This window comes from Orycteropus afer, unplaced genomic scaffold, assembly GCF_000298275.1.
Source record: "Orycteropus afer afer isolate SDZICR_OR568_19922 unplaced genomic scaffold, OryAfe1.0 scaffold00221, whole genome shotgun sequence".
Taxonomy (NCBI): Eukaryota; Metazoa; Chordata; class Mammalia; order Tubulidentata; family Orycteropodidae; genus Orycteropus; species Orycteropus afer.
In genome coordinates, this window is record NW_006921808.1 from 1,302,235 (window position 1) to 1,323,556 (window position 21,322).

Sequence of the window (21,322 nt, forward strand, 5' to 3'; positions counted from 1 at the left end):
AATTCCATCGGGTCAAAAGGAGACAGAGGACTCCATTGTTTCCTGAATTCCAGCACTGTTATTGTTGGCTTCTGATGGAATTGTTGTTCTTTTGTGGTCTTTATGCTCACTCTCATTGAAATCTTTCAGGATATATTTTCTTCAAGTCTTCACTGTTCTTAAACTGTGGTGCTTTTCTTACATATACTTTTTGGACTCCAGGATCTTTTGAATTTGAGATCTTGTGTATTTCCTTAATTATAGAAAATTATTGGTCATTATTTCTTCAAAATGTTCCTCTCCTCTGCTTATTTTTTTTCAATCCTTTTGAAATTCTTCTGATACCATTGTTAATACTTCTTTTCTACCTCCTCCTATCTCTTCACTTTTCCTTTATATTTTCCACTTCTTTAACCTGTCTTAACATCTTAGAGATTCTGTCAGCTTGATTTTTCAGCTCATTAATTTATTTGTCAACTGTATCTATTTCATCAATTATCTTACCTACTCTATTCCTTATTTCAACTCTATTTATAACCAGTATTTTTGCATTTTCATCGTGCTTTTTCCTGCTTAAAATTACAGTAGCATTCCTTAACTCTTTAGAGATAAATTGTTACAATTCTGTTTTATTAATCTTGTCTCATCTGGTTGTTTATTTGTTGTTGTCCTCCAAGAGTACCAGTCATCTTGCCCTGAGAATCTGCACCCAGAAAGGAGGCACCAAGTCTAGTCCTCTGTTACTTTAATAAAGGGAAGCTGTGTTCCCTCCTCCAAGGGAGCTTCTAGGATTGCAGCTTGGGCTGGTCCAATGTTTTGACTCCCCTCCCCACTCCACCACCAGGTGATTGTGCTCTTTTCAGGAACTTTCACCCTTGGGCAAGACAGGGATAAATGGTCAGGGATCAGCTATCCTGATTAAATCTTTCTTTACCTGTGTTTCACTCCCACTTGGGCTCTGAGTCTGCAAAATGCTACTCTACTCAGCTGGCCTAGACAGCCCTGGGCTGTTATAAAATGCTAGATTTGAAGATTTTCTCCAAAAGTAAATACTCTAGAAATGTGGCCCTATCATTTTCATAACTCCAGAGCTCTCTTTCTGCCTCATAGAGATGGCAGTAAAATGGCCAGAGCAGTAAGGGAGAGAAAAGTGTCCCACCTCTGAACTCCCACCTTTCCTCTGACCAAGCACCTGCCCTTCCTTTCCCAGAGCCTGTTTCCTTCACACACCAGGTCACCTAATATTTGTTTCAACAGGAATTGCATACAGTTGATTATGGCTTGTAGGGCATCTCCAGAGTTCAGCTGAAGGAGAAAGTCAGCAGTACCTGCTAGGACATCTTTGTGTCAGGAACCAAAAGTCAAGAACAGTTACATTTTTCTATCCTTTAATAAATGTTTAAAATAAGGAAAGGAAAGGGTGCATACATTTTCATTTCAAAGCAAAATGTCTACACAAAAGATATTATAATAATTATTCTGTTTGCAAATGTGAAAAAGAAAATATTGAGAGAGGAAAGAAGTATGTGGTTGTTACAATCCAAAATAAATAACTACCTGAGCATAGCTCTGAAATTGGACCAAATACAACATTACAGACTCCCAGAAAAACCCTAGGAAGTGAACACTCACAAACATGCTGAGAGCTACAAAATTTATATTAGAACATTTTATTATTATTATTATTATTACATTGAGGGTAAACTTTATTTATATAAGATCCTAGAGAGATATGAAGTGTTGAAACACCTGAAACTCTTACCCCACAAACACAAGAGATTTGTCCCTCTGCTTTTGTTCTAGCTTTGTTGAACTTTCTGGTACTTCTGTTTCTGTAAAAGATGTAGAGAGCATTGATTCTAGCCATATATTAAGTGCTCTCTTGCCTCATATATGGATTTCCCTTTGTTTGTAACATTCTACACTCCTTCTCATCTAGTTCCTCAAGTCTCAATTTAAGTGCCACTTCTGCAAGAGGCCTTCCCTGGCCACCAGTTTAAAATTCTCTCATAGTCTTTGTTTCTTTTATCAATGTATTCACCACAGTTTGTAATTAAAGATTAATTTGTATTCAATGATCAAAAATCTGCCCCACTAACTAGCCTATATGGCCCACGAGAGAACCTAAAGTTACATGAATTTTCTCCAGTAGAAACTATCAGCTATTGTATACATTTAAGAAAAGTTAAACAGGGGGGTTGACCCAGAGTTGGGTTTTCCTGGGTGAAGTTTTAAGTTGAGGTGAGAGATTAATGGCATTTTCATTGAATTTAACCAAAGACTTTGAAATGGCCAAATCCTGCTACAAGAGTCAAAAGGTATTCCACAGAAATTTACACATAGAACAGTTACTGATGTGGGGATTTGACCCCAACTTAATGCAGAACTCAAATAACTGATCTGAAACACATGACATATGCTCTCCTAAAGCCAGTTGGACTAAAGAAAGAGCAACTAAAAAAAAAAAAAAAAAAAAAGGTGATGAGGCCTACTCTATTTCCCCCTTAATTCCATATGTGAGTTTAATATCACTAAGATTTTGCAAAAGAAGGGCTCTTACTGTACCATTGGTGGAAAAGTAGAAAGGGGGAGAAAAGTTTGCAATAACTGTAGTCTTGGCTAGCACATGAGAAGAAAAGAAAAAGAGGAGAGAGAAAGGAGAGAAGGTGAGAGAAGGAGAAAAAAGAGAAGGATGGAGAGGAGGAAGAGAAAGAACCAGGATGTATTCTACAGACATAAAATGTATTCACAGACATAAAATAAACTCACACTCACCTGAATTTATCTTTTAATTAGGCAATTATTCATCCTACAATTTCCTTAATTATGAAGAACTAAAGAGGGACAGGGAGGATAAGTCCTTATCTAATTCCAGAGGCCAAGTAATGGAAAGACAAATGCAAATTCCCTGATGGAACTGACAAGAGTGCTAATGTGATGAATGAACCAGGATGCATATGACAAGGGAAGGAAATTCAGCCACAAGGTGCAGAAAGTTGGGAGGTGGATGGGCCAACTGAATATGAAAAACAGCATTATAATAGGAGTTGCTTCCAAGGAGTGAGGGAGCTGGAAGGATAGGCTGCTATGGCTAGACAATTCATATGTAAATTTAATTATATTTCAGAAGTGGAGACATTCTGGATTATAAGAACCAGAAGTGCTGAAGTGCAAAGGTGATGCTCAGTGGTGTTGAGAACACCAAGGACATAAGACACTGAAGGAGTCTTCTATGATAATGGAAATGCTTAGATATAGGAAGCCTTAGAATATAGGAAGACTAATGAATGTGCACCATTGATCATAAAGTGAACATTTCATATTAGAGAAGGGAAATGTATTAAAATGGTATGTCAACTGAGTTACATTACTAAATCAAGGTAACATCAACAAATTGAACTGAACTTGTGGAACAGCAAAGTTAGGGGAAAAAAGCATGGCAGAATTATTATTGGGACAATAAAAAAAGGCTAGGGTTTGACCATGTGGAGCAGAAAATACAGATGAAACTGAACAGTATATAACTTTTATAGTTGCTCAGCAACAGAAATCATCTCACAATACTACTACAGTGAGAAAAAACAGGTGCAAATATAATACGTTGTAATTAGAGGCATAGCACAAGTAGTCTAGCTGGCTCTCCTTGGCCCCTTAGGGGAAAGTCTGAGAAAGAGTTTGGAAAACATTTGTGCAGTAAAAGTGAGATTATGCAGAAAGGAATTTGAGTTATGCACTAAAGAGGTCAATGAAGCCTGCAAGCTCTCCCCAAGCATGAAGACGGGCTCAGTCCTGCCATTTCTGTTAAGTCCTCAGGTGTATGTACAAAATGAATAAATATCTCCCTATTCTACATCATCTTCCCTGCTCTTCCACTACCATCACTGCAGGGATAGGAGTTTGGACAAACAAAAAGGAGCCTGATCTTCTGATGGCCTGAATGTTTTGGATTGAGACTAAGAAACCCAACTACCAAGATGGCTTTTTCTGCCTTGTTGGCACTGAGAAGTGCTGAGGCCACCCACAGAAGGAGTGGTGATAGAAGAAGGAGCAACAACAGCTGGAGTCAGGGGCCAGAGATGAGTAAGGAGAAAGTGGGTGTGGTGCAGTGAATTACTTAATATATCTCTGAAATTGGAACAAATGCAGGTCCCTGCATTCCAGAGGCCAAGTAATGCAAAGACAGTGTGCAGTCAGGCCAAAATAGTTTACACATAGAACGATTACAAGGAGAGAAAATTATTTATTGCAAGGCGGCAATGCAAGAAGACAGGGGCCTGTGCCCAAATCTGACTCCCTGAATCTAAATCGAATTACAGTTTTTGTAAGTTTCAGGAGAGGGTGTTATGCCTATTCATAAAAATTTCAGGAATTTGGGTGTGAAATAGTTGACAATTGGCTGAAATTCCTTTTGCCTCAGTTTAAAGGGACAGTTGTTTTTTAATGCAGTGTGCTTGTGCACAGGATGTCACACCAGCTTCCTGTCATCAGCCGATCAGGGCTTAGGCAGAGGGGAGAATGTCAGTTCCCAGCAACTTTGTTCCTGTTTGTCTCATTGCACATGTCTCTGGGCCAATGTTAAATTTCAGGTTGTCTCCTGAGATACATTAATGTGCTTATCACCTGTTTCTAGGAGAAATATCATGAAAAGAATGTGTAAATTGACTTTTTGCTCCATTCAGTTCTTAAGGAACTGAGTTATTATGTTTGCTTATTGATCACCAACCAGGGTCCCTATCTGCCTTAATGAGGGTGGGGAAATAATTGAGTTTTCATCCTAGTCAGCTCTTAAGGAACTGAGTTATCATATTTACTTAATTGTCTTCAACCAGGGATGCAGGCTGAACTTTGACTGCACTAGGTTTCAGCTCCTCTAGCCATGGTCTTTGTGATTCCCACCAGATGACTGGGTGGAGCTGTGTAAATGTAAGGTATTTGTGGCCCACCAAGGGGATTAGATAGCTTGCTAATAATGTAAATAAGGTACATGGCATTCCTGTGAGGTTGGGGCTATAGAAATAAGGTGTATGGAACCTTAATATATGGATTAGTAAGTTTTGTCATATGGCTATGCTCAAAATGAGTCATCCCAGAGGCAGAAAGGGGGATCTAACTACCATCAAGATAGAAAGTGCAGCCAGGAATGGAGCACATTCTTGGACCCAAATCCCTGCATTGGACTGCCTTGACAGAGAGACCATAGAGATAGCAGAGAGATGGTGACAGCAGTGGCAGCAGAACTGAGAGACCTGCATGAGAGAGTGATGGGTTTGCAGGGCCACAGAGTGAGAAAGCTGAGTGCCTTAGGCAGGAGGCTTGCTGGTGGAGTGGGGTGCACCTATCAGCAGAGCTAAAAGAGCTTTGTAACACTTGCCTGAGCAAGGCAGAGGCCAGGCCATGAGGCCAAGAGCCAAACAAAGGAATGCCTGAGGTCATGTCCGAGGGGAGGCTGTCCTGATTGATGAATCATATCTTGAGCATTACTGAACCTGATTTGTAACTTTTTAATTCCCTAATAAACCCCATAATCATGACTTTTGTCTGTGAGTTCTCTGTGGCCATTGCAATGAATTATCAAACCCAGCAGAGAAGTAGAGAGTGTTGCAGGAGGGACAGTTGGTGTCAGAATTGGTAAAAGGTTTGGAAGTTGGCTGCATTTCTGACCTTGACCTCATATGAACCAGCCTTGGGCTGTTGATGCTGATGGTGATTCTCTTTCCCCTTCCTGAAGTTAGAAGAGTCAGAGGATGCCACCACCAGGTCTTTTTAAGAGTGAGTAAACAATATTAAGGAGAGGTGAGTTGGTTGGTTAAGTCTCAAAGAAGCAGAGTTTTCACTTGAGTATGAAGAGAGTATTGTAGAGTCAAAGGAAAATACGTCTGCATTGTGTGTCTCCAAAAACACAACATGTATGAATTGCCTGGTGTGAACTCTTGCATTTATCTGATTTCTTAGAAAGATCATGTTTGCTTCTGATTTACATTTGTGAGTTCAAGTATTCTAGCTTCTTCTCACTTTATCAACATTTCATTTGATGATCAAACAGGTTTTATTGCAGCAATATGACAACATTACACAATAGGAAGGCATATCTTGTAAACAACACAAAGTGATAACTTCAGCCACAGAAGAATATCCTAGCAGATTAAGAGTTGATAACTAACCCTGAGCAAGCCTTGGGATAAGTAGAGGGGCAATTCCAGTAACGTTGGCATTGGGACTGATTGGCAGGTTACTCATGGCCACATGGCTGAGATGATTCAGTGTAAATGATCTTCTACTTTATGTCAATCTATTCAAGATTCAGTATCCTGTAAAAGAAGGACCAATTGGCCCATTGTGGATCACATGCCCACTCCTGGGAAGGAGAGATGGTTTCCAGTAGGGAGAAAGAGCAGCTTGAGAAAGACCCAAAAAGCCTGGTCCCAGATGCTGCAAATTATCTTTCAGAATGCCATACCTAGATGAGATATGTTTGTGAACTGGATGTCGGGGCCAGCTTTCAACTCCTCAAACACGATGATCTATCAATAAGAAGAAGGTGGGGAGAGAGTAAGGTTTTTGTTTTGCCTCTGAGGGCAAAGCAGAATACAAGAGAAGCAGAATGGGAGGCTGGGGTGGGTGGTAGGTTCACCTCATTTTTTCCTGCCTGAAGCCAGGGCCCTGGAAGGTAAAATGTTTCCTGGGGACCTATCTCCCAGTAGCGTCCTAGGTTTTGTCCATTGATGAAAATTACTCCTTTCTTCCAGCCCTGAAAAAGATTGGAATGGAATATTAGGGATTTGAATTCTGGAGGTAAAGACATTATGGCTGAAACATATATACACATACACATAGGCACATGTGCACACACACACACACACACACACACCTGACACACCATAGATGCATCAAATCATAGACATCCCCAGGCAAGACTGACCAGGGCTTGAACACTCCTGTACCAAACAAGGTCCTAGATCAGAGATGACTCAAAAAGTTCTAAGCTACTGTGCCTGGCCTGGGGCTGGCTCAGGAGCCAGACCTCAGGAAAGAGGGCATTGATTTTTAATTCATCTTCCTATATCTTCCTTAGGGAGCTCTGGTAGCGTAGTGCCTAAGGCACTTGACTGCTAACCAGAGGCTGGCGATTCAAACCCACTAGCCTCTCCTCGGAAGGAAGATAGGGCAATCTACTTCCATAGTGATACTGCCTCAGAAACCCAAGGAGGGGTCACTATGAGTCGGGTCTGACTTGATGGCACAAAACAACAATACAACAACATCTTCCTCAAATCAGTGGAGGTTTCTCTTCATAATCAGGGCTTCATCAAAACACACTGGTCCCAAAGAATAGCTAGAGTCATAGAATTAGGAGCTTTGATCATATAGTTAAGGCATTTAGCTGCTAATCAAAAGGTTGATGATTCGAACCCACCAGCTGCTCCATGGGAAAAAGATAAGGCAGTCTGCTTCCATAAAGATGTACAGTTTTGGAAATCCAGTGAGGGTTGTTTTTAGTCAGAATCAACTTGATGGCAGTGAGCTTTTGCATTTTTCACCTCCGTAGAATTCCAGGTGTGTCTTGGAATCTCACTGACAATATCTCTACCACAGCCTGGCTGATCAGCTCATTAAGATGTTAAGGGTATCAATTCCTTGGAGTATGTCTGGTGACTGATGGATCACTTTCACTAAATTCCCTGTGCAGTAGAAATACAGCAATCTGACTAGAAAGCACAACTCATGTCTCTTTCACTTGACAAGCTTCCACTCTGGAAAGGGCAACATCCAAGATGATTGTGGAGTGGCTGAGGTCCTTGTAAGCTTAGATCCTCTGACACACGTTGGAACTCAACTACCAAAGAGTTTTTTACTCAAAGGAACTTTTGGGATGGGTGGTTGGAAGGGACTCAGGTAGGGAAGAGAGTTCACTAACCTCCATTTTTATGAAGGTATCTCTGGGGGTGTGACCGATTCTCAGAAAACCAAGGAAGAAGGCAGGGCCCAAAACGTGATTTGAGACTGGTTTCCACAGGTTAGGAAGGTCCCTAAGAGAGAAGCCAAGCAGCAAGTGGACAAGTAATACCTTTATAATACATCAGGGTGACCTTTGGGAAAAAGTCTTCCCCTGCCAGACCTGGTGTCCTCTCTAGAGCACAAGCATGAATAGGATGTAAGACTGACAGAGTAGTGAATGAGGGTGTCCACTGCTCTGCCCTAGACAAATATGAAACCTGAGGTCTTTTTCTTAATGTCTGTGTCTTAGTCCTTCTTATCTGCATACCAATGGGTCAGATTAATGATCTCTGAGGTCTCTAAATACTTATCCTTTCTGAGCATCACCTTAAGCCAATGGCTGGGCACCCACCTTTGTATGAATTTAGCTTTCATCTCCAGGGTGAAGATCTTAAATCTCCTTAATGGGGAATTATTCAGATAGATGTTCCCGGTTAAACCTGGTGGAGAGGAAGAAAAGGAGCGAGTAGGAAGCAGAGATGCACACTGGCTGGGGCTAGGACTCTCCTGAAAGAGGACGCACTACTGGCCTCACCTGGATGAAGGTTTCTGTAGACTCTTACAACTTTTCTCTCTTGGTGCACACCTCTTAAGGTGGTGCCCATGACCTCCCACATGAATGCATGGGATGTACTGCACTTTCTTGCAAGTCTAGCCAGCACAGGGGCTCAGATTAACTTTAACTTTCAGGTAGGCCAAGCACTTGGGGCAGGAGAAGGAAGGAATGTGTAGCTCTGAGCCCAGGGAGCACTGGGGGCAAGAGAAGGACAACAGGCCTGGAGCTTCAGATGTATCAAGTACCTTGTTGTTGTTGTTGTTGTTATGTGCCGTCGAGTCGGCCCCGACTCATAGCGACCCCTCCTTGGGTTTCCGAGGCAGTATCACTACGGAAGTAGGATTGCCCAACCTTCCTTCCGAGGAGTGGCTGGTGGGTTTGAACCGCCAGCCTTCTGGTTAGCAGTCAAGTGCTTTAGCCACTATGCTACCAAAGGGTTAATCCAAAGTTGTCTTTTTCAGCACTTTCTCTTGGTAGAGCAACTATCAAAGCCCTCCAAGAAGAACAAAGGCCATACACTAGCTCTGGCTTGCATTCAGAAGACACTTAGGGAACTCTCATCATCCTTCTCCAGCAAAGCAAGGGAGCATCATACTTTCTACACATGGGTGCTCACTGGCTGAGAGATCCTGTTGTCCTCCAACCAAATGACTGTTCATATATTCCTTAGTCAGGGGAAAGAACAGCAGGAATTTGGTACCTCTAGGTTTCAGCTTCTCCCTTTAGGAACCTACCTTTTTTCTCCTTATTGATATTCTTCCCATAGGCAATCCGGCCTTGGTTCTCCACCAAGATACTTAAGGTCCAGGAGTTCTTGTAGCTCTGCCCAAGACACATCAGCCAGAGTGGGTACTCTTTGGCACCCTTCTACAGACCACCCAGGTCCCCCCTGAAACTAGAATTAGGATAGAGCAGGGCTGATCGACAGCAGGACCAGACATACCAGAGCTTGCAGTCTGTAGCCTCCAGCTCATGGTCAAGGGAAGCCTATGCTGTATCTTCTCACTCCCCTCTCCTGTGCCAGTTCTTTCAGGGAAAGTCACTGAGCATTTACCAAACAATCTATTGGGACTGTTAACCAACCCAAAGCTTTATGAACAGCAAATATCCATGGGGAGATCTCTGCTCACCGAGAGCACAGACATTGCATCTCAGAGATCTATCCATGTTCCCCTAGTCCCTGTTGGGCTCCTCTGCAAGGGCAATCCAAGAGGGCCACCTATATCTACAACAGAGCTCATGGTTCAGGCAGTCACCAGCACTATCAGTCCATTACCAATGAGATTGCATACATTTATATAGGGAATCATCAGGTGATCAGTGAAATAATCCAGTACTCCTATGTACTTTTCTTCCAAAAACACCTGCCAAAGAGAAGGAAAGGACTATTAGGTCTTCATAAGGAAAGGGTAAAGAGGATCCTTAAAAAACAAAAGGACAAGTCTCAGTGAATCATTAAGGCCTTTGTCTCCTGTGCTACACAACAGAGAGCAGATTTTAAATAACATGGTGCTAACATACAGATTAAGTTGGAGAAGTGTTCCACATCACATCTGGGCACTGGCTCCAGTGTAGGACAAGGAGAGAGGAAAGAAATGAAGACCCTGAAGGAATGAGGAAAACAGGAAGGTGGAGAAGGAATAATAAGAGATGATGGCAAAAGGAAGTACAGGCTATTGCTGTGGCATTTGCTCTGTTGTTTGCCTACCTCGTCTTGTGAGTTTACCTCTGCAATGGATGGATAATTCAATTCTGCCAGGTTTTCCCATATTTTTATCTGAAAAGACTGCTGCTGCTAGACTATGTCTGGTTTGTAAGGTATAATCTGAAATCTAGATCCATGTATTCTTTAGTCCTGACCACATTGCCTCAGCTCTAGATTAAGCCATTTTCCATCTGAACTATACAGGGTCAGATAAAGATAAATAATTTTCCCCTTAGATTATTTGAGTTAGATTATAAATTTTTCAATTTTACAGTCTGACTAGGAAACCATAAAAATAAAACCCATAAACATTAAAAGCATATAAAGACTAATCTTATACAGAACACAAAATTCACATTTTAGTTTACTGAAAGACTAAATGTAAGGGCTATATACTCCACAATAATTTAATGAGCACCTACTGAATGACAAAATACTTCCTTAGAAAATGGGTCACCAAGACAAAAATATCACCCTGGCTACTGAGGAACACAGATAGGGAGAAAGCATGGAGAAATAACTAGAATATGCCACAATAAGGGCTACTGTGGGACTGTGAACCACCTGTGAGAGATGACCAACAAATCCCAGCCAACAGCAGGGGTCCAGGCTACTTCACAGAGATGGTGATATGTGACCAAGGAAGTCACTGGGAGACTGTAAATAGGAAAGTGGTAGTCTGCAGTTTCTATCTTAGAAAGAATACCCTGATGACAGTATGAGGGAGGGATTTTAGCAAGGAGGAGAAGGGGAAAGAAGGAAAAGGTGAGAGATCTGAAATAGGAAGACCAGTAATGAGGTTCCAATAATAGTAAAAGTGAGACACAAAGGTCAGACTAAGGCAATGACAGGATAAACTTTTAAAGAACAACTGAGTAATACTGCACCACAGAGGAGAGTGATGGAAAGAAAGAAGTGAAAAGAGAAAGGAGAGGATGGCAGCAGCATTTTCCAGTTGGGAGTCTGTGATGAGGTTTAGTGAGGGTACTAATTAGTTTGATTTTGAACAGGATGACTTAAAAAGCCTATGGAAGGTAAATATCCAGTGAACAAAGAGAAACATAGGTCTGCATCTGAGGAGAAGGAGGAAAGGACTGGAATCACAAACAAGGAAGTCCTTGAAGTGTTGGAAGAAGATGACATAACATAGAAAGTGTGACAAGGAAGAAAATGTGACTAACACCAAATGAAATTAGCCTTAACATGGACTGGGACAATGAAGCCTATAGTCTTGACTGCCATTTTTAGTCAAATATCCAGTGAAAATCTTTAAACTTCTCTGATGTTTCCTCATTTGTAACCAATACCTCAGATAAGTGTTGTCAAAATTAAATGAGAAGAGCCAACTGTCATATGCTATGTCAATACTAATGCTTAAGTTCTCCCCAAGTCTCCTTAAAGACTTAAAGTTCCCAGGAGCACCTTTCTAGGGTTATTTACATACCTTAGATATACCACAGCAGTAGCTTACAAATAAAATATTTTGCTAAAGAGACAGAGGCTAAAAAAAGCAGTGATAATTTTTTAAAAGTCAAACAGAGATTTAACTGTCATTTAGACATTCACCTCAGCAACAGAGTTGGGTTATCATATGAGAAGTGCTCCCAAAACCAGCCTATTGTTCCCTACCTGTGCCCGATCTTGAACATTATGCCTTGATGTGAGGATGCCTCCAGTAGAGATGGAAGTCTCATAAAGTGTATATCCTGTGGACTGACCACTACCTCGGTTCACAGGCAGCTCCTCCATGCAGATTGGCTTGACAGATTGAATTGGCTGTGCAAAGACAGGAACAAAATCCGGGCTGAAGGTTCAAGTTGGAGAGAAGAAACTCAGAAACTCCCACCCAAAGTCCACTTCATCACAGAAATGGCCCCAAGAGCCTTGGAGAGAGAAGTACAAAAATATGTATGTAATGATCATGCTTAAGTGAAGTATATTAATTGAATTGTTTTGTTTTCCAAATAGGAGCTCTGGTAGCATAGTGCCTAAGGCATTTCACTGCTAACCAGAAGGCTGGCCTTACCTCATGTTTCCTTGCATGGGCTAGCCAGGGAGAAAATTCTTATATTTTAGATGGAAAAGCTGAAGTTAAGAAAAGTGAATGGCTGTGGGACTCACTCATCAACTCATGGTAGAGCCTGGACTAGACTCCTGATCTCAGGAATCCCAGCCCACCTGTCCCAGATTCTGTCTATCCTTGGAAGTCTCTTTTTTCTTTTTACATTATCTGAGAGACTTCTGCTGAGATATCTTTTGATCTAGCAGTGACCTGAAACACTCTAGTCTGTTTACCCTCATGCCTATGGGGTGTGTCAATCTGGAGGTCAACAGATGTTTCAACCTCAACATATCCCAAACTATACTGATAATAGCACCCCCAGCCCCTCTTTTTCCCTTTTAGAAGGGAAGCACAATCTAATTAGCCAAAAGCATAGAAAATGTGCACAACCTCTCTCTCACCCTTAATATTTCACATCAATCAGCCATTGTCTCCTGAAGAGTCTGACTAAATGTCTACTTTACCAATTATCTCTTTTCATTATGATAGTACAATTCTGATTCTCTCAATGCTCTGGCACAGCCCCACTCTAAACCACCCCCACATGGCTACCAAAGAACCCCTTTGAGATGCTCAGCGGACTCCTGCTTGTACTTTAACTGCCTCCTCATAACATTCAGGGAAACTTCTCAGCACAAAAACATGGCCCTTTAGAGATCCTTGTAGAAATATATATTATATATCACATATGTGTGTGTGCGTGTGTATATATATATATATATATATGAGCTCTGGTAGCATAGTGGCTAAGACACTTGCCTGCTAACCAGATGGCTGGCAGTTCAAACCCACCAGCCACTCCTCGGAAGGAAGGTTGGGCAATCCTACTTCCGTAACTTCCGTAGTGATACTGCCTCAGAAACCCAAGGAGGGGTCGCTATGAGTCGGGTTTGACTCGATGGCACATAACAACAACAACATATATATATATATGAATCAGTACCTAACAACAACAACATATATGTATATGTATATATATTACCAGGTCTGTGGTAAGAAACATACGATCACATAGCCTGAAACATCCTAGATGAAGATAATCACAAAGACTTCTAGAGTCATGCTGAGAGAAAAAGAGAGCCAACTCAAAAGGGCTTGTACTGGTCCCAGATGGCCAATATGAGCATCCCCAAACAATTACTGCAATGAGTCTAAAGCATATTAAATGTGTGTTTATAACCATAGTAATAACAACAACAGGCAAATCACTTTCTGGCCACATTTGGAGGACATGCAGGAATAAATTAATAATTCTGATCGAACAGAATACTTGAACTTTTGTCTTGATGTATGTGGTGGTTATGTTTTTGTGTCAACTTGGCTGGGCCTGGTTGAGTGGCTGGGCAGCTGGTGGTAGTTATTCCCCATGATAACACTGGCAATCATCTCCATGGTGGGATCTACCACAAGCAGCTGAGTAGCTGCCTTTGTGTATGTGGTCTGCTTCCTGTATATAAGCAGGAGCTTTGGGGATGGTCTCCAGCTTATGGCACGCTTAGACCCTGCATGTAGCTGTGTCATTGTTCAGCAGCCTGCCATGCTCTGCCGACCTTGGGACTTAACAATGGACTTGAATTAATGGCCTGCCATGTGGTTTGGTAACATCAGGACTGTGCCTTTTTACTTGTCAACCTTGGGGCTTCTCTGCCTCAGCAGCCAGCAGCTGTCTGAGTGAAGAAATGCCTCTAGCTCCAGTGGGCCAGGAGCAGGAGGCAGAGCTGGACCCCAAGGTTCAGGGGCTTTCACCCAGCCCCTAGAGCCTGGCACTTTGAACTTGGACTTAAAGCCTCCAAATTGTAAGAATAAACTCCTGTTTGTTTTGTTGTTGTTGTTATGTGCTGTCAAGTCAGACCCGACACATAGTGACCCCTCCTTGGGTTTCCAAGGCAGTATCACTATGGAAGTAGATTGCCCCATCTTCCTTCCGAGGAGTGGCTCATGGGTTTGAACCGCCAGCCTTCTGGTCAAGTGCCTTAGGCACTACGCCCTGTTTGTTTAAGCTGTCCCATTTGTGGTATGTTTCCTGTCAGAGTGGCACTAGGTAACCAGAACAATGTATCTGTACAAACTATACTTCAGGGTAATAAGACAATTGATGGAGGAAAGTTCTATGTAGAAAAATTCAAGTGAATAAACACAGAAGGAAAGATACTAATTAGAATGATACTATTTTGAAATCCCTGTAGTCAGAATGCTCCTTCGAAGTGAGGATGGGAAGACTTAAGCTCACTTTGGTTCACTTACTGTGGATATCACCAGAAAAGACCAATCGCTAGAAAAGGGTATCCTGGTAAAGCAGAGTGTCAGCAAAAACAAGGGAAACCATCAATGAGATTGACTGACAAAATAGTTGCAAAAATGGGCTCCAACACATCAACAAATATGAGGATGATGCATGACTGGGCACATTTTGTTCTATATTACATAAGGTCATCATGAGTCAATACTGACTCAATGGCACCTAACAGGCACAACTGGATTCAGGCAATAATTGTCAATGGCTATTGGAACCATTAGATAAAAGGCTGATGGGGAAGTTTATAATGGATGATGGATTGGGCTAACTTTTCAATTACGAGAACAAAAATAATCAGATAGTATGCGTATGGGATATGTTGCATAGGAAGAACACAGCATTTATAGAGATGAAATCCACAAGCAAACAAATAAAAATCCTAACCTGAATCCTGTCATGCACCAGGATCTCACAGTTTGCAAAAAAAAAAAAAAAAAAAAAAAGGCCAGAGTATAGGAACATGTTACCTAATACTGTGGGGATCTAATGAGCAAAACCCAACATGTAGGGAATTCTATAGTACAAATAATCCAGGATCTTCAACAAATAAATGGAATGAAAAAAAAAAATCTTTAGATTAAAAGAGACATATCAACTAAATGCGGTGTGGATGTACATCATTTATAACCTAATTTTAAAGTCAACATTAAAAAGGCATTTATGAGACACCTGAGAAAGTTTGAACGTGGGATGTTTTATGCATTTCCACAGTGGTGTGCTAGAGCTGCCACAAGACCTGACTGTGGGCATCTCTCTGTGTTCAGTGTTGTCACACTGATAGTATGAATCAGCTGTGCTAGAAGGATCTACACTGCTATTCAGAGCTTTCCTCCAGAGAGCTGGTTGCTGAACATTTCTCATTAATAATTAAAACAAACAAACAAACACACACACACACACACAAAACCTCACTGCCATCAAGTCGATTTCGACTCATAGCAACCCCTCCTTGGGTTTCCGAGGTGGTATCTCTACAGAAGTAGATTGCCCAGTGTTCCTTCAGAGGGGTGGCTGGTGGGTTTGAACTGCCAACCTACTGGTTAGCAGTCAAATGCCTTAGGCACTATGCCACCAGAGCTCCCCATTAATAATTAAGAAACTATTATTATTATTCAGGGTGATGATGCTTTTATAGTTAGGTTTTAAATAGAACCTTTGTCTTTTGAGACACATATTGAACAGATGAAATAATATGATGTCTAGGATTTGCTTTAAAATAATCCTGTAGAGGGTGGGAATAATGAGTAAGAGTATAGATGAAACAAGATTAGTTCAAGATTGATAAAGTTGAAGTTGGGTATTGAGCACGGGGGAGTTCACTACCATTCTCTCTACTTTTGTTTATGTTTTTAAAATTCATAGGAAAGAGATAAAAACAAAACCAAATGACCTTCAGTATGCAGTGCCTGGTTCCCTTCCCACCACTATCCCACAAATATCTTTCCCTCTAATTCTATTTTCAGGTCTCCAAACATCAGTTTCTTCTGTGCCTTCAAACAGTGTTCACTGTGCCTGGAATTCCCTTTACCTCTCCCACTCCACCCTGCTGTCATTCTCATCAGCATTTATTCATCCTTTACATCTCAATGTACCTTCACTTAGGATGTAATCTTGGACTCTCTGATTCTCCAACATGCTCTATAAAAATAACAAGTCTATATCTATGTATACATAACATCTAAATATATGTATATATAATATAAATATCTGTTTATGTCTGTTTTTATTTATCTAAAATATCTATAATTATAAAATAATATCCCTATAAAAAATCTTAACAATAGCTAACACATGTTTAGCACTTACTTTGTGCCAGGTAAGGAGCCCTAGTGGTGTAGTGATTAAAACATTAGGCTGCTAAGAAAAAGGTCAGCAGTTCAAACCCACCAGCCACTCTGCAGGAGAAATATGAGGCAGTCTGCTTCCATAAAGATTCACAGCCTTGGGAATCTTTCGGGGCAATTCTACTCTGTCCCATAGGGTGGTTATGAGTCAGAATTGTCTTGATGGCAATGTGTTTGGGTTTTTGGATTTATGTGCTAGGTACAGATATTAACTGTTAAATACACACAGCAGTACTATGAGGTACATACTAATACTGACCTTATTTTACAGATGAGGAAACTTAGGCAGAGGATCATTAAATGACCTCCCTAAGGTCATAACTGGTAAATATTGAAGCTGGACAATCTCTTTGTTTTGTGAACTAAGCCTTTCTCCTCATTTCATCTGTCCAAAGGGTATTCATGTTTCTATATCCAGGACTGCTATAAGAATGAACAAAACTGTCTTGGAGAAAGTACAGCCAAAATGCTCCTTAGATGCAAGAATGGCCAGACTTCACCTCTTATAATTTTGCTCATGTTATCAGAAGGGACCAGTCCCTGGAGAAGGCTATCATACTTGCTAAAGTAGAGGCTGAGTGAAAAGGGAAAGACCCTCAAAAGATGAACAGACACAGTGGCTGTGACAATGGACTCAGGGTGGCAACAATTGTGAGGATGGTACAAGACCAGGTAGCATTTTGTTCTGTTGTACACAGGGTTGCTATGAGTCAGAACCAACTCAAAGGCACCTAAAAACAGCAATATGCCCAGGAAATGCTCACCTTCTCCAAGTATGGCAGGATATCCCACAATGACAAGTAGTGTGATGGTATCACTGACTTATATACAGCCTTAAGTTTACGGTCTGGTTGGAGGTGTGTGGGAACCACTGAAATGAAAAATTGGTAGTTGAGTCCTTCCAGGATGCTCCATCCTACCCCATTCAAGGGCCTAATGTATTCTATTATCCCAAAGCTATCATGAATGAAAGGCTCAGTCACAGGGCATGACTCTTCAATTTCATGAAGAGTCATGAGGCAGACAATAAGTGACTGGGATTCTTCTTATATCCATAGGTTTGGCAGGTTGCCCTGCTGTCTTGGAAAAGGAGGTGGCACATCAGTTGCATCCACTGAGCCAGTAATTCTTAATCTGGTTGTTCATCAGAATCTCCTAAAGATCAGTGGGAAAATACTCATACCCAGATTTCTCCTCAGCCCAACTGGGATATACTTCCCTAACAGCTCTGGGAAGGACCCCAGGTGGTATAATGGTTAAAGCATTTGGTTGCTAAGGTTGGTAGTTTGAACCCACCAGCCACTCCATGGGAGAAAGGAGAGGGAGTCTGCTTCTGTAAAGATTTACAGTCTTGGAAACCCTATGGGGGCAGTTCTACTCTGTCTATAGGGTTGCTATGAGTCTGAATCACATTGATGGCAGTGGTGGAGGGCAGCTCTGGACAGAGTCTCAGGGCTTTACAAGTTTCATAGAGGATTCTGATGCATAGCCTCTGCTATCAACTTGGACCTATATCTTGAGAACTTAGAAGGCAAGTAACGTCCTATGTGCATATTTGAATCCTGACGCTTATTGATAAGTTGAATTGGAGAAAACTAGACATCCACCAAAAACACCTCTCCCCATTCCCTCATTCCCCTTTTCCCAAAATAGAGGCTGCTTAAGGGGCTGGGGTTTTGTTCAGATTGAGGTTGTTGCTGGGTACCTAGAACAGAGCTAAAATACTCTTGAAATGTGAGGTATTCAGGTGTGTAGTCTCCATCCTCTGTCAACAGTGCCCCGTAGTCTGCAAAATATAAGGAAATGTATCATTTCCTCCAGTAAAGCTCTAGTTTCAGCAAAGGGGGATCCTTAATACAGCGACATTGGGGAGAAAAAAACTTTTGGCATTATGCAAGAAAATGCCAAGTCACTATCTTCCTGAAAGCTTCACCTGTGTCCCAATTATTTCAAGCCTGGAGATAATGTCCTGTTTTCCAAGGCTTTCAATAACAGGCAAACAGCACAAGCCCATGGACCTCTAGTAAACTTTTGCTGAGAACTTGAGGCTATTTTCATCCAATGGTTCCTCCTTCCTATTCAATTTCCAATTGAACAACTTTATTTTTTCCACTCACAGCTTGCTTCTTGGTCTATTAGTAGATTATAGACTGGGAAAGAATTATTCATCTATACCCTGGTGTGATACCCTGAGTAGTCTGTTCTGCAATGAACCTCTAAAAACAAGGTCTGTGCAGCAGATGAACAAGAGTAGGCTACTGTTTTTTCTACTTGCAAAGTTCCAGAAAGCTTAGAGTTTTTTGGTATATAAATTCTAGGGCTATCAAGAGAAACAAGTATCAAACCCTCAATCCCCACCATATGTTAAAGAAAAACAGTTTCCAATATTTCTCTCAGGGCCTCCTCTGGGAAGCTCTAATGTCAGATGGTCAGGTGGAATAGGCTGGAGAAAACTCAGGGACAAATACTTGCCATAGCTGGTGACCATAGAGACATAGTTTTGTGAAGACATAGCTCCACCCATGAAGCCAAAGTTGGTGCCACCATGGAACATATAGAAGTTGAGGGAGAACCTAAGCTTGAACATTTCATGCACGTCTTTCATCAACACTGCAGAGAGATAGGAAGGAAAGGAGAATGGAGTAGAGAATTAAAGTATGAGAAGTGTTATGAGATCATGGGATCTCCAAATCATCTACCTAGAATATTCAGCTTAATTGCGCAGTCTTTCATCTGCCAAGACCTCATGTCCAGAAAATGTGTGGGTTTTGCTAGACTTTGTTATTCCAACATCATTTTCATAACCCAGTCATTTTTTATTTTCTTCTGGGTTTCATGTGTTGCAAGATACTCTTTTCTATCAGACAGACTGCACGTATTAAATAATTACTTGTATATCTTTGTCTTAGGGACATATAAGTTCATGTTAAGTGTTTTGGAAGCACTTGGTAACTTCTGACAGAGATGGATCTGATATCATGGCACCAGAAATATTTCTCTTCAAACCACATTTTAATGATCATGGCCAAATCTCCAGGGAGAACTTGGTGGACAATCTTAGACCAAATAACTTTCTCCTTCCACCCAACACACTATCACTCAATTTCTCTAGTTGTCAGAAAAAATCACTCTGATTAACAGCCTCAACACATTCTAGTTAGGATGGGAACTCTGCTAAAATTTCAACTTCAATTAAAATGACTTCTGGGATGCTGATTCTGTACTGCCATTTTATGTCTGCGAGGTGTCTAGTCATATTGATGATTATAAAACTGTGACATATAAGATCCTTGTCTCATAAATCTCAAGTATACTAATCAGCAAGAAAAAAAAATGAGCTTGTGCTATCTGTGTAATGCCATCCTCTTACAAAGGGAACTAAGGGGTACTCACCATGCAAATCAAGAGTGTGGCGGATAAGTCCCCATGTGTCAAAAGAGCTTGCTGTATATACTGTCATCAGCATAGGGCTAAGACCCTGAGAAAAAATGAAATGTAAACTGAGAAAAGTTTGGTGCATTTCAGAAGCCCTGAATTGCTTAGAAGACATTGTAAAATTCAGTTCTCAGAGACCTCCTTCACTACTCAGAGCATTCCCCTGCTTACAGACTCTCTGAGTTCTACTCACATGCTCCCATCATGTTCCTGACATTGTTAGTCCTCTTTTGCTTTACTGTCCTTCCTGCTCAGGCTGGGTAAAACTAACTGCCACTTCAAACTTGCCCTTTCTAGAATCAAAGGTTCTCTTGAGTGTTCAAAGCAGAGGTCTAGTAAGAAATAGCCTGACACAGGGGAAACAATAAAAAGGTTCAATTAATTATTACCCAAAATGCTGAATCCTATTAAATGGGCATTCCAGAAACCCAGTCTTCCCATGGATCTCATGGCTCATACTATTCCCTTTGCTGCCATTGTGTCCTCTCTAGTCTTCATCTTTCCAATACATTAGGACTTATTTATATAGCTTCTCTATTCAAGAGCTCTGGTGGTGTAGTGGGGTCTCATTTTCATTATTTGATTCCTATGATTATCCTTATACCATATCAAACACTTCTCTCACCAAAAAAAAGGTGTTGAGATGAGGGACAGCATTACATAATGACAAAAGGTTGGGACTTGGATCTGGATTATTTCTTCTGCATCATTTGCCTAGGTGTGAGCTCAAATCAGTATTTTAACCTTTCTGTGTCATCATTTCCTCATCTGTAAAATGGAAATAAGAGTAATAGTTTCTTACAAAGTAAATATAAGAAATAAACACACAAAAAATGTGTGGAAAGATTAAAGTGAAACTTTACACATAAATATCATCATATAATGTTTTCTTACCTTTTGTTACTATCTCATACTCTATATTTGTTTTTATTATTTGTCTCTCCCAACTAGAATGTAAGTTCTGAAAGTGGTGATTTTAAAGGGTTTATTCAATGCTTTATCCACAATGCTTAAAACAGTGGTACAGGGAAGGTAATAGGAACATTTATTGACAGACTGAATGAATGGTGAATGAGCTCATCTTCAGTATTTTGCTCATTACAAACAGTGTATCATTTTCACTCTTGTGGTGTAGTGAATTACTTGCTATGGCTCTTCTAACCATGGTCTCTGTGACTCACACCAGATGATTGGGTGAAACTGTATAAATGTGAGGGGCTTGTGGCCCACTAATAAACTCTGGTGGTGCAGTGCCTAAGGCATTTGACTACTCACCACTCTGTAGAAGGAAGACTGGGCAATCTACTTCAGTAAAGATTTACCTCCTCAAAAACCCAAAAAGGGTAGCTATGAGTTGGAATTGACTTGATGGCAGTGAGGTTGGTTTCTTCTTGTTGTTGTTGTGGGCCATCAAGAGGATTGGATAGCTTGCTAATAATGCAAATAAGGA

The 21,322-nt window shown here is 41.0% G+C and overlaps 1 protein-coding gene across 1 annotated transcript in view; it reads right to left on the reverse strand.

Annotated features, from left to right (window-relative positions):
- Positions 1–6,422: 6,422 nt before the first annotated feature.
- The window catches only part of LOC103203664 (beta-galactosidase-1-like protein 2), a 116,312-nt gene continuing 101,412 nt past the window's right edge, over positions 6,423–21,322 (reverse strand). Inside the window, exons 9-19 of the mRNA XM_007948734.1 lie at positions 19,831–19,915; positions 18,910–19,047; positions 18,143–18,223; positions 17,202–17,308; positions 11,865–12,011; positions 9,823–9,894; positions 9,265–9,352; positions 8,327–8,414; positions 7,895–8,006; positions 6,611–6,727; positions 6,423–6,500 (exon numbers count right to left, since the gene is read on the reverse strand). Of these exons, the coding sequence (XP_007946925.1) occupies positions 6,423–6,500; positions 6,611–6,727; positions 7,895–8,006; positions 8,327–8,414; positions 9,265–9,352; positions 9,823–9,894; positions 11,865–12,011; positions 17,202–17,308; positions 18,143–18,223; positions 18,910–19,047; positions 19,831–19,915 (1,113 nt within the window). The remainder of the gene's footprint in view (positions 6,501–6,610; positions 6,728–7,894; positions 8,007–8,326; positions 8,415–9,264; positions 9,353–9,822; positions 9,895–11,864; positions 12,012–17,201; positions 17,309–18,142; positions 18,224–18,909; positions 19,048–19,830; positions 19,916–21,322) is intronic.